The 27,948-nt window shown below is 38.2% G+C and overlaps 1 protein-coding gene across 1 annotated transcript in view; it reads right to left on the reverse strand.

Annotated features, from left to right (window-relative positions):
* LOC124606406 (sodium/hydrogen exchanger 3) overlaps positions 1 to 27,948 on the reverse strand; it is a 600,846-nt gene that overhangs the window by 102,957 nt on the left and 469,941 nt on the right. Inside the window, exons 4-8 of the mRNA XM_047138386.1 lie at positions 23,233 to 23,653; positions 19,654 to 19,743; positions 12,068 to 12,138; positions 11,726 to 11,962; positions 9,336 to 9,468 (exon numbers count right to left, since the gene is read on the reverse strand). Of these exons, the coding sequence (XP_046994342.1) occupies positions 9,336 to 9,468; positions 11,726 to 11,962; positions 12,068 to 12,138; positions 19,654 to 19,743; positions 23,233 to 23,653 (952 nt within the window). The remainder of the gene's footprint in view (positions 1 to 9,335; positions 9,469 to 11,725; positions 11,963 to 12,067; positions 12,139 to 19,653; positions 19,744 to 23,232; positions 23,654 to 27,948) is intronic.

Here is a 27,948-nt window from a genome sequence, read left to right on the forward strand (position 1 = left end):
TTTTCTGGGATACACCATCTCCTTGGAAGGTATACGCCTCCTTCAGGAGCGGGGTGACTGCATTCGTGATCTACCTCTCCCAGTGTCATTCTGTGAATTACACCAGTTTTTAGGAACTATCAATTTCCACTGTCGTAATCTACCAAAGACAGCAACAATTCAAGCCCCTTTGACTGATGCATCGACCGGGAAATAAACCTCGGGCAATTGCCGAGTACAGTGGTCTGACAACATGGTGAGAGCTTTCAAAGACCCCCGCTGTTGACCTCCTCCACTTAGGTGTCAGCAGATGGACTTAATTTGCCAATACACGACAGACATCTGTTACATCCGAGGTTCAGAAAATGTGATGGCCAACTACCTATCACGTATCATTGCAATTTCGTCCCCCATTAATTTCGATGAATTAGCCTGCTTATAGGACAATGATACTGAATTGCACAACCTCTGACAGGACCCAGATACTTCCCTCCAGATCGTTTCCAGCAACCTATTGGACTCGGTCAGGCCACTGTGATGCGATACGTCCATGGGCACCACCCGACCTATTGCTCCCCCTGGGCTGTGTTGTCAAGTATTCACTGCATTACATAGCCTTCCACATCCTGGTGCTAAGGCTATGATGCGCCTTGTTACAGAACACTTTGTGTGGCCAGGTGTGAAGAGGGATTGTCGTACTTGGTCCCGAGCTTGTTTACAGTGCTAGCACAGCGAAGTTAACAGGCACACACAACCCCATCTACGTAAATTTGACATCCCAAAAGGCCACTTTCGGCATCCGCATCTGGACCTCATAGGACCGTTACCCATGTCTGATGGTTTCAGGTATATCCTGTCTGTCATCAACTGCATTACACGTTGGGTGGAGGCAATACCCTGCAGGACATCATAGCAGATTCTGCAGCACACGAATTCGTGTCCTCCTGGATAGCTTGATTCGGCTGCCCTACCTCCATCATCATCAACCAGCGAAGGCAGTTTGAATCCCTGCTGTTTAACAAACTCTGTGTACTCTGTGGAGTGGATAGATTCCACACTATGGCTTACCATCCACAGAGCAATGGACTGGTCGAGCGGTGGCATAGGACTCTGAAAGCGGTCCTCATGTGCCACAGGGGTGAGTGGTCCGACACCCTTCCCTGGGTTATGTTAGGAATATGCATGGCTTACAAGACAGATCTCCAAGCTTCGCTTGCGAAGCTCTCGTATGGCAAGATCCTAGTTCTCCCCGAAGAGTTTGTCAACAACGAAGCAATCGTAGACCTGTCTGACCTCCCTGCTCTAGTTGAGCATGTCCGGACACACATGCTGCGATCCGCATGGCCCCTCCAGGGTCGCACACCCATCCTTGGGTCTTTCTGCATTCGGCACTGTACTCTTGCGAGTTCGTTATGTTACGGGACGACACAGTCAAACTGGCACTACAGCCACCTTACTCCAGCCCACATCAAGTAGTGGCTGACATGGACAATACTATGGAAATTCTTGTCAGACAGTTTCCCTTCAACGCGTGAAACCAGCCTGGACAAATGAGGAATCTGTACCACACCCTCTTGAGTCAAGTGTTCCTCCGTCAGGTGATGACTCCGATCTCATATAGACCGCCCACTCCCCTGCGCCCAACGAGGATCAAATGTGCACTGAGCCTACACCTGTGGAAAGCTCGGTTGTTGTGTGATGATACTCTACCCTCCATTAACTCAGGAACTGTATGTGACAATCCACAACCTCAGGCCCAATCACATGTTGCATGTGACATTACCCCGTCAAAAGTGGTGGCCCCCAATGCCACCACAGTGTGTTCCAGTGTTTCTCCTGAACTATGTTATTTTCCCCACCACCTCCCCTAGTGTCCCCTATGTCCACTGTCGACGAAATTTGCATCTTGATCAATGCTTCTGAGTGCCCACGCGATGAGCTTTCCTTGCAGCTCCATGAGGGATCCCTCTTTGTCATCTGCATAGGAGACACTTCATGCGAGTCCACTCCCACGTCACATATCACCATCCCGGGCACAGTCCCCATCCCAAACAGGGTGGAAAAGGCTGGCATAGTTGCAACGTTCAGCACTAATGGGATGCTCAAGATTCAAATCCCCCTCTCCACCTGTACTGCAACACCAACAATTTCCATGCCAGTCCAGTTCACGCGAGCAGGTTGACCAGTCCGTCCCCCCCACTGGATCGTAGACTATACCACAACTAGTCCTCCCTGCACCAACAGCATGGACTCTTTGCATATGCTCTATCAACCAGCGAGCATCCCACAGCACGACACCCACATCCTTACCACAGTGCTCTGCACTCCCAAGGGGGAGGAGGGGGGGAGGGGGGGGGGGAGGGGGGTTGCTCTGTGGCGACCAGCGACCGCCAGTAACTAACGGCCACCTACGAAGTGCAGAGTAAACAGATGTAGGGGACTCGTTTCTTTGGTAGGGTCTCATGGACTGAGGTTATGATGTGCATGTTGTGAGTTTCCTGCATTGTTTTTCTTGTGTTTTGTGTAATTATACAAACCTTAATAAACATTCCTGATCGTAATAAGTTGGAGTTTTCCATGCGCGGCCAGTCGCTACAGCCAGAAAATTCACAAAGATCACTGTATACAAACAAATGTGATGTAACTGTATTGATAATCAATTTTGAACTTGGCAACATGGGGTACTGTTATATTGTGCAATTCATGACACTGCAGCTGGGAATGACAGCGTCACAGAAAGAGCAATATTTTAGTGAGGTACAAGTCATAGAATGCTGCATTGTTGGATCTATAGGTTATCTGAAAACTTCTATTTGTGTTCTGAGGAATTATGAGCTTAAAGTAGTAATGCTGGAACAATGAAAATTAATTTTGCTGATTAACTGACAACTGTGGTGCTAGGCTGAGGTGAATATTCTGACAGGTCAACTGTTTGGTAACATTTTGTGAGGATTTAATTTTCGGGTAGAATGAGAGTAGTACTCAGGACTGAGTAGAGAAGTGGGACAATGGTTTGGTACAATTACATCCCCTTAATTTTTTGAGTTGAATAGAAGTTAAGTGATGGTGACTGTCCTTTTTTCATAACATAATGATTAGCAAATCTATGCTACTGTATATCATGAGTTTTTGCTATTTTGCATATGGGAAAGAAACAGAAGTCTTTCAAGTTTAACGAGTTTCAGACAGTTACGGCTTAATGTTTTGTAGTGTAATGTGCACTTGATTTTAAAATTTTTTCTAGTCACCACCTTTCGTGCTATAGTCAATTTTTGTGCTAATTATTGTAATGTTTTGAGAACTATGTAATGTATCTATTTATGAAGTAATGACTATCAATTTTAGTGTGAAATATTTTTTAGACTTACGTTAGAAGTAAAAATAAGTATACTAAAGTAGGATATTTAGTCTGATATTTTGATGTACTGTTGTGGAGGGAGGACCATCTCCAAGGTAACTGAGAGCAGTGCATTTCCTTACTAACTGCCTCTTGGACTCATTGAAGGGTTGGACAACTTGGTGAGAAAATGTGAAAAAGTTTATTAAAAGTGTGAAACTGCTTGTGAAAAATGCTAAACAATGAGCAAGTGAAATTTTATGAAAAAAAAAGGATGGTCTGCAATGCGGAGTATAATTATTTAGTTTTTTGCAACCCATGAGGATTTATTTTCTTAGATAATACAGGACTTGTATAAAATGATATGTATCTTTAGATGTAATCTTCGCTTACCCAAAAAGGAGATAACTTATGATGAAGATGCCTAATTTTTTGTTAAACGTATAACTTGTGAATATTTTGCACAATTGTACAATACAAAATGTAAATATTTTGTATGGAGATTTTCATATGACCAGTTCATATAAGTATAAATTTGAAAATACAAATGTACTGTAGTTATAAGATTTCATATGTAATATTTTTTGTGTGTGTACATTTTTGGGGTCGTTTGTGGTCAATGAATTGCCCGGTTAGCTATTTGGAATATCTACCTGGTCAATGCAATGAGGGGTGATGTGATGAAGCAAGCGGGGATGTTTTTACTTCCTCTAATGTTTTGTCATCTGCCCCCTTAACATTCATTTTTTGAATTAATTACCATTAACATACACGAGTATAATCTGCATTTCCATAAAAGAGAAAAGTTGGCCCTCAGTTTTAAAGAATATAACACCGGATCTAATTTTGCACTTAGTTTTATGTATGTAATTGATTTTATAATTTATTTTGACTATTCCTAGTCAATACTTTCATTATATAGTGAAATTAGTGATTGTTTCATAACTTAAATTATATTGTTGACATATAAACAAATATAAATTCTGTGCTAATTATAAACATTTGGAAGGCAAAATACTAGTAATCTTAAAATATCTATTTCGCTCTCTTCAAAAACATGTTAGCAAAACAAGGACTTCATTAATTCCAATGTAATGAACAGTTTTGTCAAAAGTATTGATTGCATAATGATATCTGTTAATTTTATCATTTAAACAAATAACTCGGCCTCACTCTTGTAGCAGAAGAAACTGTTAAAAAGACGGAATTTTTCGATGTATTCAGCTAATTGAATGAGTCAAGTTTTTACAGTAATTTCTGTAAATTTAACTTAGAACAATGTGTAGTTTCAGCACCTATTATTGCGAGGATATATAAGGGCCCATTTTTGGTCACGAGACAGTCAGTCCACGGCCGAGTTTCAGACAAGAAACCTATGTTGGTTAGAACAACAACAATGCATCAGCATAACTGTGAAATAAGTGTAACACAATTAGGCTGTGTGTTAAAACAATGACAGTGTCTGTTCGATATGTACCTGATTATTCTGAAATAACTGTCAATTATGTGGTTATGTTTTTACTGCACATAGATATTCAATAGTAAACTACTGTAGCAGAATGTGGATGTTTACCTGAAAATTGTTAATGAGGCTTATCGAAAGTTAAACAATAGTGCACTGGCCACATTAAGTGTGTATATGGGGGACTGTGAAAAGTGGAAGTAAACAACTGTAAAACGCAAATGTGTGCCTGTCAGTTACATCATTTACAGTAGACAGTCCTGCACTTCCACCCCCTATTTTTTCAGCCTGTATATTGACACCAAGGACAACAAATGAAGAAATAAAGAAGGTGGACTGTCACAAATATACCAAAAATCTTGAATGACTGGGAGTGAGCATGGAGGTGAGAGGGCATTTAAAGCTCCCTTTTTTATGTTTTTCTTGAATAACTTTAATCACTGTTTCCAGCAAAAATATTTCTGGGTACAAGGTTAAGCTACATTGGTACATCTTTGGCACATGGAGAACATCAGGCCTTCTGTGCACCACAGATGTAATGCCTGCATCATGGTTAGAGGTTGTAATTATGAACACCTTCTTTGATGATAATCGATTTCTGTTTTTTTTTCTTATTTCTTGGTTTCTGCTGCACTAAGCACAATAAACGTGTTTTCTCACTCTGCTCATGCCCTTCCTTTCTTGTGTTAAGTGTCACCATTTCTGCACAAGGAAGGAATTTTGACCATACACTGCTATGTGATTTTCCATTGTCTAGGGTACTCTACCTCTCCTGAAAGTTTTTAACCACTGTGCTGAAATACCATGTATAAACACAAACTCAGATAAGTTATTTTGTCTGTTCACATAAGGGAACTAGAGAGGAAATGCTGGGGAGGTATAGTCTGTCTGCAAAATGAAAAGCAATCAGCACTTGGGGTGAGGGAAGTAGCCTTTCTCAGAAGAATGCCGCAGCTGCTGTATGGGATGACAAGAATCAGTTTCTCATCTAGCAGTGTAGAAAAACCTGCAGAGGTTTACATGGATTCTGACCATTTGCATCCCTTGCATTGGTGTTATCAATAACTCTTATCTGTAGTCCATGTAGTGTCATAATGCGCTTTGTGTAAAGTAAATTTGCCCTGGGCATGTTGTGACAAAGCTAGCTGGAATCTTTTTACTTCCTCTCTTGTTTTGCCATCTGCCTCCTTAAATCTATTTTATTTTCATTTTTTCCTAGTTACCATTAGCATACAAGAGTATAATTTGCATTTTCATAAAAGAGAAAGGTTGGCCCTCAGTCTTAAGAAATATGGCACCAGATATAATTTTGTACTTAGTTTTGTGTATGTAATCAATTTCCTAATTTATTTGGACTATTCCTAGTGTAGCGATGCAAGAGGTACCAAATTTGTTATAAAAGTCATAAATTACTCACTGAGAGTATTTTTCAGTACAGGTATGTCATTCAGTCCAAGCAAGTATCAATTCGTGACATCACATCCAGACATGAGTTGACAGTAATCTGAATCCATTTTAGCAGACTAATAGTTTCTTTCATGGGATAAAATTTTATTGATTATGAAATACAAGTTCTTGAAGTTTATTTAGAATAGGAAATGTTTAGTTAGTAATTGCATGCCATAATTTATCTGTTTAATATAAAGGTGTTTTGATTTTTGTATGCATGTAAGAAGAGTGAATTTATGTGCGGCTTTTACTCTTAGACGAGTTACCACTTAAGAGTGCTAAAAGTGTGCATGTACAGTTCGCTGACCTGTGCAGTGAATTTCATATTGTGATTTTGAGCTGAATAGACACAAATCCAGTTTCATTTAGACTTTAAGTGAGATAGACACATCACATTATTACAAAAAGTTATTTAGCCCATCAGGGAAAATGGAAAGCTGTGTGCTCGATTTGAAACACTTCACACGGTTGCATGTGATTGAGCTTTCGAGTAAATCACATATAATAATTGCAAACATGCTTGGACTTAATGCACGAAGCTTGAAATTACTTTTTGAGACAAATACTGATGTTTGATAATAACTAACCAAAAATTTATTCAAAATATCGAGGTTCTGTTTTAATTAGGACACATATCACCTTTCTGATCATGTTGCTTAGCAATACTGTAATGCAAATCAATTCATTCATTAGAATGATTTGCGACACACTAAGTCCCATTACACATACAAACTGTTACACGGAATTTGCTGGGCAAATGAGAGTATAAGAGTGTTCTTTTCCAGGAATGCCAATAAACCAGCGGTTTCAAAAGTTAAATAACCAACTGCTGAGTAGCTTCATCGATATTGCAGTTCACTGACAAACACTATTCTTATTGATAAATGAACATTAATTGCAAGTACATTTTGAATACTCACCAACACTGCCAAGCAGCAGTTCACATCAGAACCAGTAATAAATGCCAATATAACTGAATGGGCATTACTTCATTAAAACAGAGCAATCAGGTTCCAATTCTAGGATAAACTGTACCATGTGGAATTATTAAAATCTTGTGGAAGTGTAATAAGGTTTATCTGAACACTTCTATCATACATCATATTTTACGTTAACTGGACAGATTATTAGTCGGAAACGAATTCACCCACAACAGATTGTCCCATGCCACTACTAAACTTTTATCTGGACTCTTCACAAGATATCTCAAGAAGGTGGGATCAAGAAACAAGAAAAAGAGACATCAGTATACTAGTTAATATCTTTTGTTGTAGGTTGAAATCAGTAATTGTTTCATGACCTGAATTCTATTATTGACTTACAAACAAATATAAATTCTGTAGTAATTATAAACATTTAGAAGAGGAACTACTAGGATTAGCAAAGCCAGATCTTATTTAATTCCAAAATAATTACCAAGTTGGTCAAAAGTATTGTTTGTATAACTAAATCTGTCAATTTTATTATTTAAACAAATAATTTGGCCTATCTTTGTGTTAGAAGAAACTATTAAAAATAAGGATTTTTTTATATATTTAGTTAATTGAATGAGTTATGTTTTAATTGTAATTTCCGTAACTTAAACATTGAACAATGTATAGTTTCAGTACCTATTATTGTGAGGATTTATAATTGCCCGATTTCTGGTCCCAAGACAGCCAGTCTACAGCCAATTTTCAGACGGAAAGTCTGTATCAGTTAGAATAACAGTAATGCATTAACTTTACAGTGGAATTAGTGTAACACAAATAGGCAGTGTTTTAACAGTGACAGTGTCTGTTCATTTCATTTGAGAAGTAGTGTCACACATACCATATTATTCTGCAAGAACTGGGAACTGTGTGGTTAGGTTTTTACTGCTCATAGATGTTCAAAAGCAACCTATGGTAGCAGTATGCTAATATTTGCCTGTAACTTATTGATGAGGCTAATCAAAATTCATGTAATATTGGAGGGTTGTGAACAATGAAAGTAAAGAACTGTGAAACGCAACTGTGCAACTGCCGGCTACATTATTTACATTAGTCAGTGTTGAACTTCCATCCCCTATTTTGCAGCCAGTATAACAATGCAGTATGTTGACACCGAGGACTATCAATGAAGAAATAAAGAAGGTGAGCGTCACAATGTCTGCATAACGCAGTGCTGGTGTCTTATAAGGGGTGCTGCTGAGAGTCTGTATAACTTTATGAAACACCCCATAACAGCTTCTGCTGGTGTAGTACGATAAATAACATGGGGAATGGCCGCCTTCTCTTCGGTTTGCAGTCCTATGAAGTAGGGAAGGGCTCGACCACAATCCAATGACCTCCTTCCCTCGCACCTCTACTCTCCACCCCCATACCTTCCATCCTGTTACACCCCCAGGACACAATTTATCCCTTAATTTGGCTCTACTGAACTTAGGCAAGGTAAACACATTTCATATTTGTTTTCAACCCACTTAATTTAACACTAAACACTAATTTTATGCCATAATAATCTTAATTTTTTCCATCTGCTGCAATGTTGAAACTATTAGTCCTAGAGAAAAAATGAATAGGGCTTTTTTTTGTAGGAGATTTAATTTAGTCTAATTTAATACTGGGAAAGATTTTTGCTTGAAGTCATGATTTTTAAGTTACTCAAGTAAAACATAAAAAACTGACTTTTAAATGCTCTCTCGCCTCCACACTTAGACCCTACGAGTCACGATTTTTAGTATCTTGTTCATTATACTTCCTCCTCCCACTGTAAGTTGATCAATCCCCAGTTTTTCAGGGGCTGTCAACACATATTTTGTTGAAATCAAATCAAAACTTTCTCAAAATCTATGAATAACAGACAAAGTGTAATTCATATTCATTGTGCCATTCCATAATTTCTTTCATGATTTGTGAATGGTGCACCATGCTTCATTTATTTCTAAGTCAAGATGTTCCTTTGTGCGATTAAAATTCAGTGTTTTTTCTCTTTGTATGTCATTTGTGTTAGTTTTTGTGGATATCTTTTGGATTACTGAGAGGAAACTGACAGGCATATAATTTTATTCAGCATCAATAAGAATGTATATAAGAATAATTTTCTTAAAACATCATACGCATAAGTCATGTAAAAACTAGAATTTACCCTTCTGTAAGGTTTGCATAATTCTTCTGCCAGCAAATGGTGTATTTTAGCATCAGTAAGATCTTTTTTGGAGGGGTTATATTCCAGTTCCTGCATATCTATGTTCCATGTACTTGAGTCAAGATGATTGAAACTGTAAAAAATTAATAATAATGATACATGTTAATAAGAGATTCTAAACAGATAACATGCTGGAAAGAAAAAAAAACAACATTTGTTAACCACAGTAATACCCTCACATTTTCCATAATGTGTTATACCAAAAACAGAAACACCTCCCCCCAGAACAAATATATATAGAAGATGTTTACACTGAGTGGAGAGGTACTGTATGACCACCACAAAAACTTCAAAAAAATACAACTTTCAATAACTGTCATTGATTTTCATTCACAACAAAACTTTTTTTTAGATGTGTAAGAAGGCCCTGTCACTGAAAATATGTATGTGACATTTGTTGCAAAAAGTCACATTCACTAGTAACACTTACATTTTTAGATTAAGGTTTACTGAAAAATTTATAAGAAATCATTAAAAACAATATATCTTTCTTTTTTTTAGAATTTTAAAATATAAATTACCAGACTAGATTACAATTTTCAAAAGGTGGGCACAAGGTAGACCACCCACCCTCCCTTCCCTGCACCCTCATTGGTATTGTGAGAGTTTAAGAATTACTAATGGTGAACTTATCACAATTAATATGCAGCCAAGAAGAGAGGAAGTTAATATTAAGGCTTTGCTTGTTGAAACACTAGGTTATTCTTCAACAATGACTTGGAGGAATGACACAAACTTTATTAATCACATAATCTACTAGCATCACTTAATTCCGAGCACCAACTCATGTTCCTGTGAATGGGGATTTATTTGGGTATTGTGTTCATTGTTGAACATTCATAGCAAATTGACATTGTGAGGGATAACACTTGTCTCTTGTTCGTCTTTCATGGAAACATGCTACCATTTAAGCCACCCAAGAGCTCATCATACACACAATCCAATCTTCAACTTTCCAGTACATCTCCCTGAAACTGTATGGAGACTTTCCTACAAACCATGTCAGACTAGTATCCAACAAGCAAAAGTGAGATGATGGAAAAACAGTTAGCCACAGCCTAGGGCTTGATTCGTCTTTCTAGCTTTCAACTCTCAATGATGTGAAGATTCATCATGAACAACACATGGTTCGGATTCAATGTTAAACTGTAGGCCCTTTGCCTGTTTGTATTACTAGTGTGGGTTAGCGACACACAAGGCACTGAAGTGACGTCTAATTGAAAGATTTGCAACAAGCTGCTCACACTACGTTATTATTATTATAGTCTGCCTCTACAATTTCTACCCTCTACACTTCTTTCTAATGCCAAAATAATAATTCCTTGGAGCTACAGCATGTGTCCTATCAACTAATCCTTTATTTTAGTCAAATAGTAACATAAAGTTTCTTCACTCCAATTTAGTTTAGTACTTCATCAGTTTCTCATTCTACACATACACTCTTCAGCATTTCTCTGTAATGCAACATTTCAACAGCTACCCTTCTCTTCTTATCTCTAGTGCTTACTGTTATTATTTTACTTCTGTAAGGCCAGACTCCAAACCATTACTTTTGGAAAGAGACTTCCTAACACTTAAATTTACATTCAGTGTTAACATTTATATCTTTCTCAGAAAATATGGTAAGCTGGAAAAGTTCTCAGTATTGTTTATGTGCCTGTCAATGACTCGATGCCTGCTTTTTAGAAAAGCTTTTCTTGCTATTGTCAGTGTGTCTTTTATATCCTCTTTACTTCTGCCATGGTAAATCTGCTGCCTAAATAGCGAAACTTGTTTATATTTTCTGTGTGTTATTTCCTCACTGAATTCCCTCAGCATCATTTGACCTAATTCAACTAAACTTGTTTTTATTTTTAATTTGTGTGTATCCAATAATCTCTTTCCAAAACACAGTACATACCATTCAGCTGAACTTTCAAGTCCTTGGGCATCGGTGCCAAAATTACTTTGTCACAGGTAAATTTTAAAGTTTTTATTTCTTCACTCTCACCTTCAATTCCGTTTCAAATTTACTCCTTAATTCCTTTACTAGTTTCTTACTGTACAGATTGAATAATATGGAGGGTAAACTACAATCTTGTCTCACTGTCTTCTCAATTATTGCCTCACTTTCCTCTCCTTCATGTCTCTGCCTGCATTCTGGTTTCTGTAGAAGTTTATTGATTACCTTTCACTTCCCAATTTTACTCTTGTAATTTTCTGGAGTTGTTAGGAAATTTGTACTTCATGATAAAATGGAAAACAATACTATGTCTTTTTTGCAAACAGTTCAACTGTGGTTAATGTAATGATAAAGTAGGGTAATAAAGCAGTAAGCAATATTAACTCACCTTCCATTAAAGTTAGTACTCATATTTCCATTTATATTCCCACTAGTGAAATTTCTAAATATTGCCGACATAGATTCTGTTCCAGAAATATTTCCAACAGTTGATGCATTTCGACGCATGTAATCCATGGCATCTTTCATTGCCAATTTTGAATAAGTTTCAAGTATTTTTGGTTCTGCTCCTTGATGATCTCGCAACAGGTACGGACGGATGAATTTGTTATCAAAACGTTTAAACCTGAAATGTCAAATTGGCTTTTGGTCAGTTCATTCTGTTTTGATGCAAATACTATACAAATAAATTGAATAAAGAAGCACATTTTAATAAATCAGTTTAAATTACTTGTCTCTGAGATGATAATTTCCATGTTGTCCAAGGATATCTTCAATTCCAGCCATCACATGATCCATTAACTGAAAAAATATAACAGTCAGTGACATTATGTCTTGGAACATGAACACTAAATACTGAATGGAATTAATACAAATTTGAAATTTATTAGAATCTAATTTCTGGTATCAAGACTCAATCAAACAAAAAACACAGGCAAAAGTAACTACATCTAGATGACAGACCTGAAGTGCTCACTTTGGTTAGTGTAGAATAGTGATCATAAGGCCATTCATTACAGCATCACTGAATATGACTGTAAGTAGGAATACAAAGAAAGACAGGAAGATCCTTCTGTCTAGCTAGAGTGACAAGAGACAGATTTAAGATTACTTGGTAGGTCAATATGAAAATTTCATTTCCAGCACTGACAACATTGAGCCCCAATAGATACAGTTCAGGCCATCGAACAATACATTTTAGATAGGTATGTGCTGAGAAAAATTGTGAGGGATGGAAAAGACCTAACATGGTTCAACAACAATGTTAACAAGCTGCTACCGAAGTAAAGAGAGCTTAACTACAAATTCAAAACTAAAATAAGCCAAAATTAACATAAGGAAGGCTATGCATGAAGCATTCAATGACCCTTACAGTAAAATTCTGTTGATAGACTTGACAGAAAATCCTAAAAAATTTGGTCTTATGTTAAATCAATAAATGGATCAAAGCCATCAGGGCAGACACTCTGTGACCATAATGGCACTGAAACACAGAGCATACCAAAGAAAAGGCCGAAATACTAAGTCTTTTTCCAAAACTGTTTCACAGAGACAGAGCACACTGTAGTGCCTCTTTTAAAATGTTGCAAAAACAACAGAATGACATATCGAAATAAGCTGCCAAGGGACAGAAAAGCAACTGACATTCCTCACCACAAGAAAGGCTACTGGATGCTACACAGAGTATGTGAAAGGACTTGCCCCTCTTCAAGCAACAGTGTTAACGTAGGTCTCTATAGTGGTGAAGCATTCCTAAGATTGGGAAAAATCACATGTTGTTCCTATTTTTTTAAAAAAAAAAAAAAGGTCCTCAAATACTACTGAGGGGCTATACCTCTGACGTCAATCTGTTGTATAATTCTGCAATACATTTATGTTAGCATATGATGTCACTTCTGGAGACTAAAAATCTCTTCTGTAGGAATCAACAGATCACTCTGTTCATTCATGAGACCCAGAAAGCAGTAGATACAGGTGTCCAGGTAGATGCCATGTTCCTCCTTTGGTATGGTTCCACATAGCCACATGATGAGCAAACTATGAGCATACAGAATATCAGGCAAACTGTGTGATTGGACTGAAGAGTTTCTATAAACTGAACACAGCATGTCGTTCAAAATGGGAGGAGTCTCTGGAAGTAAAAGTAACTTTGAGTGTGCCCCAAGGGAGCATTGAAGGACCAGTACTTTTCACAGTATATACAAATGACCTAGGAGATACTGTCAAAAATTCCAAGAGGCTTTTAGTGGATGAAGATGATGATGATAACGATGATGATGATGATGTTGCATGTACAGAAGTGGCAACACTTGAAAATTATTGAGAAATGCAGGAGGACCTGCTAAGGATCATAGCTTGGTGCAGAGAGTGGTACTGACTCTCAACATAAACAAATGTAACATATTCCAAATAAGTAGGCAGAAACCCCATTTATTGTATGATTACATGATTACAAGACCATCACTGGAAAAAGTTATTTCCATAAAATATCCAGGAGCATGCGTATGGAGCAATTTGAAGTGGAATGACCACATAAAATTTACTGCAGGTAAGGCTGATGCTAGATTGGGATTCACTGGAAGAATTCTCAGGAAGTGTAGTCCATCAACAAAGGAAGTAGTAGCTTACAAAACTTACTTGAATTTGCTCCATGCTGGGATCCATACTTAACAGGACTGATTGAGGAAATAGAGAAAAACCAAAGAAGAGCAGCACATTTCATTACTGGTCCATTTAGTTAGTATGGTATTAGTTGTTTGGTTGATTTGGAGGATGGGACCAAACACCGAGGTCATCAGTCTCATTGGATCAGGGAAGGATGGGGAATCAAGTTGGCTGTGCCCTTTCAGAGTAACCATTCCAGAATTTGCCCGAAGCAATTTAGGGAATCGTGGAAAACTTAAAACAGGATGGCTGGATGTGGGTTGGAACCAGCATCTTTCTGAATATGAGTTCAACAAGGTAAGGAAAATGTCAGCTAACTTTATTATGAAGCTTAAGATACAGAGAATAATATTCTAATTGGCTATCAACATTTCACTCATGAATGGTTCTCTTGATTTCTCATGATTCATTGCACCATTACCAATTGCTGCACGTTATAGAAAAACTGCTGTCATCATAAATGCACTTTCACCCACTGGTTAAATTTCAATACGATGAACATATTTCCCAAACAAATGGCAGCCATAACCCCTGGGTATGAGCCAGTTACACATTTCTAATTGTTTTATACCAGACTTGTAACAGAAAGAGAGAGACTTACATGCACTTTGTGCTTATTTCTTCTTACTGTTGAGGGTTTGCATTAATTCGTAGTTTTGCCTTTCATATATTTATTATTCTACAAGCTGTAATGTTTACTTTCCTTTCTTTAGATTATAGTTTGTTCTAGTGACTGACTTTATATCAGGATCTGGCCCCAGTGGACTTAGTGTAAAGCGAGAGTAGTGTGTTGGTAACTTCTGGAGGCTGATATGTGCTTGGGACGCACATCAATTAATATGAGTAGTAATCATTGGGTGAAGGAATTAGATATGGATCATGTGTCATTTGTGTTTAGTTACTACAGTAAAACCCCCTTTTTACACTTCACAGCTGAATGGCCCAAAAAAGTGTAAAATGAAGGAAAGTGTAAAATACGCGAAAGCATACAAAACACAAGTAAAATGAAGAACTTACTCTTACTGTCATTCTCTTTATATTGTTCAAAATATGAAACTAAAACAATGTAAACTATGCCTATTTTAAAAAATCTTTCTAATACCAATTAGCTCTACTTGACTCTCCACGATATACAAAGTATCAATAACAAAGGCAGTGGCAGAGTGCTGAATGTACAAATGCATGCACAGGTTTCGCTCCTTGTTCCAATCATGTCCAATGGTGTAAAGAAAATATGGAAGCAAAAGTATTTTGTGAAACAACATTAAAAAAGATATTTGTGTTCTAATGTGAGACTTATCATTGATAATCATTATAAGATTATGGTAAATAAAACATGTAACACAATATTGGTTAAAACATTAAAATTGGTAGGCATGATATCTGCAGTTTGCTGCCAACAAGGAAGTCACTCAGTTCGGAGACATCCTGATTAGAAAGAGGGTGGAAATTATTGTTATCTTATGGAGCATCTTGAGGAGGAATGTATACATCTGACATCAGGTTGTACCAACCTAAGACTCCACCACTAGTAAAGATTAGTGTATTTCAGACAGAAGCAACAATGATTCATGAGAGCCCATTAAGTAGATACCCATCTTAAAAAGCAATGTTTCTTTGTATAAATTAAATCTGTTGTAATACAATGCAATGAGAAGAAGGAAGGTTACTACTGGAGTCACTATTGTCAGATCACAATTACCATTATAAAGGCAGTGACTTAGCATACTTTCCCACCCTTCCAAGCACTGTGAACCTATAATACAGGTGGGCATACCCCAGCATGTAAATGATGAAACTCTTGCTCACCACACTAAAGCTACATTACATGATCAAAAATTTTTGTGTAGCCTGCCTTTTCTGCTTTATTCCAAGGCTGACTTTGAGTGTGAATATGATGCACTTGTTGCAGAAATTTGTATGAAAATGAATGTTGAACATCATGATAACACCAAAGAAAACATAAAACGTGAGAAATTTTGTTCCCCATAAAAATGTTATTATGGCTGCAGTTGTGATATTACAAATAATACTGGATACAGTTATTGTGCATTTTTACAGTATGGTAGTTTCAGAAAACAACTGTACATTAATCATAATGGAAGTGAAAGTTAAATTATTAGCTGCTAGTGTATCATCCTGTGACCTGAGACTGCAATTAAATAAGTGAAAAATGGTAAGATTTGGAATGTATTAACAATACACAACTTGTGCCATAACTCAAATTTCTTTATTAATACAAACAGTTTCAAAATGTGTTCTTTCTATCTTCAAGCATATATGGACTAATGCATTAGACATTTATCAAAACATGCAACAAAACTGCTTACAAGTAGATGGGTGCTCACTCCATAACTAACTAGGCATCATGTTTTACAAATCACACATTTCAGAAAAGTTTGAAGTCAACTTGCAACAACCATTCACAGATGACAGGTGGCAGCACTAACAGTTGAGGGTATATAAAATGTGTTGGAGGATGTGGAAAATAATACAGTCATTATCATAATGCAGAAATGGAGTGATTTATCTGATGACCAAAAGGGTTTTTTCATCCACTTTTGGGATGAGTTTGGAAGCATTTCCAAAATAGCTAAGCCTGTAATCTGTACACATGCCACTGTAGTTAAAGTATATTGTGCATGATAAAATGGTGCTATACAAAACTGGTGGTGAGGCAGCTGTGGTGCACCATGGGCGACAGAGGACAGGGGTGAATGACAGCTGTGCAGAAGTGTATGGGTGGACAGACATGCAACTGCTGAGCAATTAACCACTCAGATGACTCACAGGGTTACCAACAGCATCTCCTCAATTACTGTACAGTGAAAAATGCTGCGTATACACCTCTGCAGCACGCAACTGGTTCAGGTACTCATGCTGACTGCTGTTCATTGGTGATGAAGGCTGGAATTTGTACACCAATACCATAACAGGACCTCTACTGAGTTGCAACAGGTGGCCTTTTCAGGGGAATCATTTTATACTCCATCAGACAGACGGCTGTTGGCATGTATGGCATAAACAGTGGAAAACAAACACCCTGCGACAATCATCAGAAGGCTCCAGGCTGAAGGGGATTCCCTGGGTGATCTCATCTTTCTGAAAGGCACAATGGATCAATACAAGTACGTATTAGGATAATGCAACATGTCACACACCTCACAGTGTACACGCATGGTTCGAAGAGCACCAGGATGAGTTTACCATACTCCTCTGGCCACCAACTTCCTGGATTTAAACTCAATTAAGAATTTGTGAGACCACCTCAGTCAGGGCATTTGCACCACGGATCATCAACTGAGAAACCTAGAGCAGCTGGCCACAGCACTGGAGTTGGCATGGCTCCATATCCCTCTCAGTATCTTCCAAAACTTCACTGACTCTCCTCCTGCACTTTCTGCAGCAGTCCACACTGCACAATGTGGTTATTCAGGCTTTCGACAGGTGGTCAAATTAATGTGACTGAACAGTGTATATACCAACTGCCTTTCCCAATACCTATAATGTTACTTTACTAGTGGAACAAGCACCCAGATACTTTTATATGAATTGAATTTAGATAAAAGTATGACATAAAAGTGTGTATACAGCTCAAGGTGAAATGGACACTTTCTGGAACTTATTCTGTTAATAAACACAATTCAGTTGCAGGAGGGCTGATATATCAATTACAGTTCATCTAAATCTACATACATGCACTAAAAGTCACCAAACAGTGTGTGGTGGAGAGTACCTTGTATCATTACTAGTCCTTTCTTTTCCAGTTCCACTCTCAAATAAAGTGAGGGAAAAATGATTATCTATATGCGTCCCTATAAGGCCTAATTTCTCTTATCCTATCTTCATGGTCCTTACATAAAATGTACTTTGGTGGCAGTGGAATTGCTCTGCAGCCAGCTGTAAATGCCAGTTCTCTGGATTTACTCAAGTGTGTTCTATGAAAAAAGTGTCACCTTCCCTCCAGGAATTCCCATTTGAGTATCTCCAAGGGCAACTCCATAATACTTGCATGTTGATCAAACTTACTGGTGATAAATCTAGAGTCAGCCCCTGAAATATTCAATGTCTTCCTTTAATACAACCTGGTGGAGATCCCAAACACCCTAGTAGTATCGAACTCGGGACCTTTGCCTTTCGCGGGCAAGTGCTCTACCAACTGAGTTACCCAAGCACAGCTCACACGCCATCCTCAGAGTTTTAATTCCACCAGTACTTCGTCTCCTATCTTCCAAGTACTTCCTGAGTTCAAGTCTCGACCCAGGACACAGTTTTAATCTACCAGGAAGTTTCATATCAGTGCACACTCTGCTGCAGAGTGAAAATTTCATTCTGGAAACTCTAGTAGTAGTCAAGAATGGGTCACACTAGTGTTCTACGTGCAGTCTCCTTTATAGATGAACCACACTTTCCTAAAATTCTTCCAATAGGCTGAGTCAACCATTCACCTTCCCTACTTCCGCTCATTCCATTTCATATCATTTTGCAATGTTTGGCCTAGATATTTAGTCAATGTGGTTGTGTTAAACACTACACTACTAAAGCTGTATTCAAACATTATGAGATCGTTTTCCCTACCCATCAGCATTAACTTACATTTTTCCAAATTTAGGGCAATCTGCCATTCGTAATGCCAACTAAAATTTTGTCTAAGTCACTCAGTGTTGATACAATCACATACACTGCAGTATCATCAGTAAAGAGGCACAGATTGCTGCCGACACTACCTGTTAGACCATTTAGGCATATAGAGACTAAGAGCAGTCCTATAACACTTACATCCGGGAGAGCGGTGTGCTGACCACACGCCCCTCCTATCCGCATCCTCATCTGAGGATGACACGGCAGTCGGATGGTCCCGATGGGCCACTTGTGGCCTGATGACGGAGTGCTTTTTTTATAACACTTACATGGGGCACTCCTGATAATACCCTTGTCTCTAATGAACATTCACTGTTGATGACAACATACAAGTGATAAGTTTCTACCACAGCCCCTACACTGGCAGCATCAAGGAAATAATCCAAAACTCTTAACTCCAGCATAAGGGTAAATCTTTAAAAAGTAGGGGTATTACAAAGAGAAATGGATTTAGGTAGTTAGTAGTCTATCAAGACTTTTGCCATTTCTGGGCTTGTGAAAAATTCTCTAAAACTAACATTAGTTTCTGTATTCTTTTCAATCATGTTACAGTTACTCTGTAGAAAAGCAAATTTACATCTGAAAAGCTTCATACTAACTCGTAATAGTTAACACTAATTTTCAGTAGTGACTCTTTATCAAATTTTGTCTTTCTAAGAGGAGCACATTATTAATGATTCTTTTATATCACATTAGTATTGTATAGCATGGACTAACATCAATATGTTTACTGTTCAGCATATCAAATTGGCCTAGTATTGCATTATATTCTCTAAGGACATATTCTTACAATTCTTCTGAATATAAAATCTGCCACATAAATTCCCACCACACACTATATCAATCTATTCACTCATCCAAAATTTAATAGTATAGCTCCGATTAGTTGTGAAACGCTCATATCATATAGTTGGACCTACTGTTCCTGCTATTTACAATGGTTTTCAATATTCCTGCTGTTGTACTACTTCAGTAATGATACAATACATAATGGTACATTGCCGTACTTACTCTTTCATGTATCCTTTCATTCATTGTGGGTTTCCTCTTTTCTGCTCGTTTCACATTTAATATCCTAACTAGAGGTTTGATTGTTATACCCTGTGAAATACATAAACATGATAATTAATTTTAATATTGCAGATAATAAAGATAAAATCTCAGTAACTGATTTGTGAACACCCATTCCCAAGTAAAAATAGCTTCAGCAACTTATTATTAAAATAATTTTGTGCTCCAAAAGTGCTTCATTATGTTCCAATTACAAGGATTGGAACTTAAATAATGGCAACTAGTTCTTCACAGCTGATAAAAAAGAGTTACATGTTTGCTCCTGTTACTGTCCTTCAAAGTAGTCACCAGCGTTGTGTAGAACCTGTTGCCAGCGATGTGGAAGGGGTACAATACCATTAGCAGAGCCTGTTCTGTTGATTTGCAAGTGGAGTGGTCTACAGCCCGTCGAATCTCCGGAACAGTTCTGAAGCAAATGCCACAAAGTGGTTCCTTCATCTTCGGAATCAAATCAAAGTCACAAGGACTTAAGTCCAGGGAATATGGTGGATAGTACAGTACTTCCCAGTCCCATCAACCAAACAGAGCAGCCACAGCTTGCACTGTATGCGCCCACGCATTGTCGTGCAAAGTGGTGGGTGGGTTGCGCAGAAAGTGTCACCTCTTTTTTCGCAAAGCTGGTCGCAGGCGATGCTCCAAAAACAAACAGTAATACAGTGCATTGACAGTCTGCTGTGGAGTAACATAATGCGTTAGGGTAACACCATCACAGTCATACATGAGAATCACCATAACTTTCACTATACTTGGGCTCTGACGCACTTTTGACTTTCGCGACGACCAATAATGATGCCATTCATTGGATTGGCATTTCAGCTATGGCTCATATGATGTGGCCCATGTCTGATCCAGTGTTACAATATGGCATAAGAAAGCTTTTCCTTCATCCTCATAGTGCTCCAAGTGCATCTGAGCAGCGTTGTAACAGCCATTTCTGCATTTCTGTCAAGTCATGCGGAACCCATAGCGCTGCAATTTTTCGCATGACCAGGCGTTCCTTCACGATGCAAAATACAGTCGTATGCGCTAATCCGGTTTCATGGGTGAGGTCACGAATTGTATGGCATTGCTCACTGTGCACTAACACGGCAACAGCATGCACTTCTTCAGAGATGCTACGATGACCTGCTCGGTGCATATCTGCCACAGTTTGCTGGCCTTTGATGAAGGCTTTTACAAAATGTGCCACTGTTCTATACGGCAATGCCAGTTCCCCACATGCCTCTTGAAGACCTTGATGCCACTGTCATGCAGTATGACCTCTGGCACACTCAATCTTGATCCAACTCCACTGTTCCCGTTTTGAAAACATAGTGACACCGTTACGTTAGACCACTCGCTCACAAGTGACTGTGTTTCCCTCGATTGCGCCCACACTGGTGACGTGGGATGGGCGAGTCCATTTGCTCAGAGGTAAGGTAGGTATGTCAACAATGTGTGCTATCAGCAACAGTAGTAGATACCATTGCATAGTGTCTCCACAGCAGTGTTACCACTATTTAAGTTCCAACCTACGTATAATTATAAAATAAAACATAATTACAAAAATCTTTAGACATGTTACTCATGAAGTCAGTGAACAACATCAGCTAGCTTTTATTTTCAAAATGAAAAGTATGAATATTACCATCAAATCACTTCACAATTTAATTTCAATTTCACTTAATGCCTGGTCCCAAAATTTCACACGGCCGAAGCTGTACTGTGGCTAATACTCTGTCCCTGCACCATTATTTATCTATAATTAATGAAATTTCACTGTTGTTATTAATTTCTACATTCATATAAACAGTTTTTTGACATGTACTTTTATATTACTGTTTCATCAACAAAATAAATGACTCACAAACATTCAAATACCATGACTACCTATTCAGTAACAAAGAAATGTTATACAGGGTGTCCGAAAAGACTTTCCCTGATTACATAAATTGATAACTCAGGCTAGAAGTAAGGTACAAATATGAAACTTGTGTCGAATTGTTTACAACTATCAAAGTTTTTTTTTCTGTTTTAGTTTCGCAGTACGTAAGTAGTGGATGAGGTGCAGTGCCCAAGAAGCCATGTTAACCAATCAGGAGAAGGCACAGTGTGTCCTGTGGTACCATGAGACACAGTCACAAAACACAGTGCAGAGACACTTCCAGACAACATTTGGAAGGAATCCACCTGATGTCAAGAGCATTAAAGCCTGGTATGAGAAGTTCAAGAACACAGGACCGTTTGCTGACCTTCCGAGGTATGGTCGCCCAAGAACCTCAGCAGACAGGGTGGAAGCTGTAAGGCAGTCTTTTCTGCGAAGTCCGAAGAAATCGGTGTGCAGGGCCTCATGTGAATTACAGATGCCAAAAAGCTCTCTCCATGACATTTTACACAGAAGTTTATTGTTTTGTGCATACAAAGTGCAAATCGTTCAGGGATTGTTGCCCAATGACAGTACACGTCAATATGACTTTGCAGTCGAAATGCTATCATGTATTGAGGATGATGATGGTTATCTCAGATGAATTATCTTTTCCGATGAATTGACCTTTTTCGTCAGTGGAGTAGTGAATCGCCATAATGTGCGCATTTGGGGTTCACAACCACCTGGTGAGGTCATGGAGTGCACCAGAGGCAGTCCAAAGGTGAATGTTTGGTGCGCGCTATTGCACGATTGACTTATCGGGCCATTCTTCTTCGCTGAGTCTACCATCACATCTGCAGTGTATCTGGACATGTTGCAACTGTATGCTGTTCCTCAGCTGCTTCAGTATCACCCCGATGTCTTGTTTCAGCAAGACGACAGTGCACCGCCTCATTGGGATTTGGACGTCCGTGCCTATCTCAATATGACCTTTTCTGGGTGATGGATTGGTTGTGATGGGCCAACGCTTTGGCCTCCACGCTCTCCTGACATAGCCCCATTAGACTTCTTTTTATGGGGTTATGTCAAGGACGAGGTCTACCGAACACGTGTACCAGATCATGAAAACCTGTGGCATCGGATAACTACAATCGTTGAATCAATCCCTCCAGTGATGTTGGCTAATGTGTGGATGGAAATTGAATATCGCCTAGATGGGCTACATGCTACCAAGGGTGCTCATGTGGAAGTTTACTGATGTGTGAAAAAACTTTGATAGTTTGTAAACAATTAGACACCAGTTTCATATTTGTATCTTACTTCTAGCCTGAGTTATCAATTTATGTAATCAGGGAAAGACTTTTCGGATACCCTGTGTAATGGATACTTTACTTCTGAAAATCAAAAATTTCATCATGAAAGAAATCCAGGATAAATAATTGACTTGAAATTAAAATTTTAGTTTGGTACTAGTAACTGTTAAATATCAGTTAAAATAATACAATGAAATATATTTGAAAAATGTGTGAATTTCTATTTCATAAATTTTATTCCTTTCATTTTCTAGCAAATAAGTAGCAGAAAATCACTGACCTCGGTAATTTGTTTCTAACTGGACACTGGTAATTCAGGCACTTAACCTAAAACTCTTATTATTAAACTCTTTCACTCACCTGAATGAATACAGTGAAGTATATGACAGCAATAGTTGTTGTAACAAACATAGGTTGGAGTGGAACATGCTTGCGATCAATGAGTAAGACCAGGGCAAATGCTACAGCCCCTCGCAGTCCACCATATGACATTACAAATTTGTCAACACGTGTAAGTTGGTGGAGCCGGAAGTGGTTTGCAATAGCCGTCAACAGTATAACACCAATAGTGCGGTAGACAGAGCAAAAAGCAACTGTTAAAACCACAAACCATGTGTTCCAATTGTGATTATCATTCACTGTTGCAACTCCAAGGAACATAAATATTATGGTTTCTGATGAGGAACTTAGCATTTTCATGGCATATTTCACTGTGGTATGAGATTTGTGTGATATATTTGCTTCCACATAATTCTTCATTGTTATACCACAGAAAGTTATTCTGTAAGAGAAAGTACGAATGTTCATTGACAACATTATGAGTTCTATTCTGAACTTTTTATGGTGATTTAAGCATGAAATATCCATGCCATAAGATGGTACCTGGGTACATAATGAGACATCAGCATACATCTGAATGAATTCTTATACTGCTTTACTACCAAATAAACACTTAAATTTTACAAGAGCACGTTGCAGCAATGCACACTAGTCAGCTACATATTTGAAGTATCACACACTTTGACTAAAGCAGGACCACAACATTGTTTTACCAACAGCTAAGAAGTGTTCAACTAGATATGGTGATGCTATTGCCTTTTGTGAACCAGCTTTTCAGTATGGGATACTTTTCAAATATACAAACTTTTGTCAAAAAGAGACGACTGTGAAAAATGAGAGAAAAATAAGGACACGCAATAAGACCTGAATCTTAAAACATTTGACTTTTTAATTTAATACTTAACAGAGTGAACAATCAAGTTACAAAAACAAATGTTAGAGGCGCAACTGTGCACATTACTAATATGTTCCAAAAAGCCGTGCATGAAAATGCAATTTTCCAAGGGGCCATCTCTTGGGTTCTATTGATGACAGAGATAAGGAATCAAGGGTTTTGGATGGTCTTTGGCCTTGCACCCGTATGTATACCTATTGGAAGAATAGGGAATATTGTAGCTATCCTACAGTGCAGGGTCAAAATTTAAACATTACACACTTCCTCCAAACCACACAAATTGAGCAAATTGGTTGGTGCTTTTGCAGCAAGTGTGATCTAGGATTGAGCTTAGGTGGCTTATAAAAGTAGCATTTGTTCTTCAGCTGTTCGTGAGAAAATCCCAAAAAAAATGGTTTTTGAGCACAAAAATATCTATTGTGGGGATGGCCGCTTCTATAAATTCTATCTGTGGAAAACCATACAAATTTTACCAGACGTCCTTAAGATGATGTTCTCAGGAAACTGTGAAGCTTTTTTTGATATCATTATCTGTTACTGAGACCCTGAGGTTCAAATTTACCAAACTTACGCACATAAAATATGCATGTAATTACAGGTCTGAGGTGTAAAAGCAGTTCTAAATGACGTAGTGAACATATGGAAAGGGTCATCAAAAGCATTTTTTCAACAATAAAACTTTATGACACGCTCTATGTATAATGGGCACTTCAGGTCAATACAAGTATGCCCAACGTGGTTCTAGAGTGACAAAAATTGATCTAAAAAGGGTCTTAACATGTCTGAAAATAACTTTAAAAACTGCCAAAAATCATAAAACTGGAAAAGCTGCACATTCAGTAAAATATTTCTAAAAAAAATTTCATCCTTTTATGATACAAATCAGAAGCTGAGCATTTTTGATAAACTGCAATCGATGAGAAAAGATGCCAGAAAAAATGTAAAGCAAATGATTTTGTGTTAACCTAATATTATGAATATTTGTTGTTGTATTTATGTGCCAAGGTATGCAAATGTGTCAAAGCATATAAATAAACTGTCAAATTGTTACTGACATAGAGAATTCGTTCCTCATGTGCAGCACACCCAGCTGTAGCAGGGAAATGAAGGAAACCAGTGAAAGAATGTTCCTATCAGAGCACAAAAAATGTAAATATGTTCCTTTTTAAAAGATACTGACAGAGGAGTGGGGAACGAGATGTGTCTATCCTCATTCTACCTTAATTGCTAAAACTTCTGGCATGTGATCATATTTGTGCTTTTTATGCTGAAAGAAAGTAGCAGAGTGATGGTGGGAGAGACAGTAGATACTCCCAGTGGGAGGAAAAGAGACAGGAGACAGTGATGATGGGAGGGATAAAGTGTCAGTGAAAGAGAAATGGCTGGAGATAAAAGCAGCAGGAGCAAAAGAAAAAGGAGACTGTGAAAATGAAAAATACAGATGAATGGAAACCATACCAAGTGTAAAAGTATGAAACCGGAATTTGGTTGCAATAATTACACATCTGTTGTTTGAAACTGATAAACAATATTTTATCCAAAATAGTCTCCATTGCTATTTATACATTTCTCACACCTCTCTGGCTGGCTATGAATGCCACACCAAAAAAACAGTTCTTCTTTTGAAGCAAACCAGTCAGCGAGCCATTCCCGTGTATTTTCATAAGAACTGAAGTGTTGTTCAGCAAGAGTGTGTCCCAGTGATGCCAATAGATGATAATCATATGGAGCCAAGTCTTGAGAATAGGCCGCATGCCGTAGTATTTCCCAATTGAATGCCTCGATCATTTCCCTGGCCCATTTTGCTGTGTGATGGGGCGTTATCATAGAGCAATATGACTTTGTGTTGCCTCTTTCCATATTCCAGTCTTTTTCAAGTAATGCTCCATTTCAATTGATCATTTGCTGTTGGTAGTGATCAGTGTTAATGGTTTCACCAAGTTTTAGCAGTTCATAATAGATGACACCCTTCTGATCCCACCAAACAGAGCATTGTCTTCTTTCCATTTATGGTTTGCCTGGATTTGCCCATGATTTATGACGCTTAGGATTCTCATAATATATCCATTTTTCATCACCTATCACTATTCAATCGAGAAACAACTTTCTTTTGTATCTGACAAACAGAATTTCACAAGTGGTCTTTCGATTTGCTTGCTATCTTTCATTCAGTTCATGCGGAACCCACTTTCTCACATTCCGCACCATTCCCATAGCTTTCAACTGAAGAGAAATGGCTCTCTGCATCACATTCAATTGTTTTGCAAGTTCCTGTTGAGTTTGAGCATCATCTTCATCCCATGAGGCCTGCAATTCATTGTCTTCAAACTTTTTTGGTGGTTTCCTGCACTCGTCGCTTCTCACATCAAAATCACCACTTTTGAATTTTTTGAACCACTCAAAACACTGTGTTTCCTCAAGAGCATGGTCACCAAAAGTTTTTACAGGCATTCAATGCAATTCTGCAGGAGTTTTCTTCAAATGATAACAGAAAACCAATCTGTCCACAAATCCTCTTGTTCGTAGGCACAAAACTCAACATGTTTATGTGTTTGAAACAGATAACAATGTATGGACCTTGGATTACTGTATGTTGACTTTGTGTTACTGTATGTTGACATTCGTCGTCAGCTGTTACAAGAAGCAGATGAAATTGCAGGTGTGGTTTCATGGGCCCTACACCGATGGCTAGCACCATTTATAGGAAATTCTGGTTTCATACTTCTACACCTGATATGTATGCTTGTGGGACCTGGGCCCTCCCAACCTGTGTGCTTTAACGTACAGGTATAGGGGAGAGTACATTTTGGACAGAAATTTTAACATATGGGTATAGGGGAAAAGGTAAGTTGGACCCTAGAACTTCTGAGCTGCTGAGGTACATTGGAGATGGTGGCATGGAGAAAGAAAGACAGAAAGGTGGCATTTTGAACTAGTGAGAAGACAGTGGCACTGAGACATACTGTAAATCAAGGAGAGATAAAGAAGGTGGAGAGAGACACATATAGACAGGGATAATGACAGGGAGATGGTGAGTATGTAGGCTTAACTACAAAGAGAGACTGGGTAAAGGGATTTAAAATGTTCTTTGTTAAAGGAGCAGGAATATGTTTGCATGCCAAAATCTTTGAGGAGGAAGGCAGAGTGAGGATTGAGGCAGTTGGTTCCCCACTTTACTGACTGTCTTTTAAAAAGGAACACATTCATCTTTTTTGTGAAATGACATGATCATTTTTCTGCTGGTATAGCTAACATCAGCAGAAGTATGGTATAGGCGTCAATGTTAAAATAAACTTAAGAATACCACACACTCAGTAAGGATAAGATTCTCAGCTACAGAACATTACACAGAACTAAAGGAAGCAAGGAATGATAGAGTTTAAATAAGTCCATCAGCATAGAGGTAGTTTAGTAAACCATAACATTTCCCAAGAAGACATTGTGTCTTTTGTATACAGTGACTTAAAATAGTGGGAAACATATGTGGTTTGATTGTAAAGGATCTGAATACTGATCCACCCAAACACAAGCCATCTTAACTACACTGAAGAGCCAAAGAAACTGGTATACCTGGCTAATATCATGTAGGGAATTAACACCATGAATCCTGCAGGACTATTCATAAATCCGTAAGACCATGGGGGTGGGGGATGGAGATCTCTTCCGAACAGCATGTTGCAAGGTATCCCAGATATGCTCAATAATATTCATGTCTGGGGAGTTTGGTGGCTAGTGGAAGTGCTTAAACTCAGAAGAATGCTCTTCGAGCCACTCTGTAACAATTCTAGACGTGTGGGGCATTGCACTGCCCTGCTGAAATTGCCCAAGTCTGTTGGAATGCA

Source organism: Schistocerca americana, chromosome 3 (genome assembly GCF_021461395.2).
Source record: "Schistocerca americana isolate TAMUIC-IGC-003095 chromosome 3, iqSchAmer2.1, whole genome shotgun sequence".
NCBI lineage: Eukaryota > Metazoa > Arthropoda > Insecta > Orthoptera > Acrididae > Schistocerca > Schistocerca americana.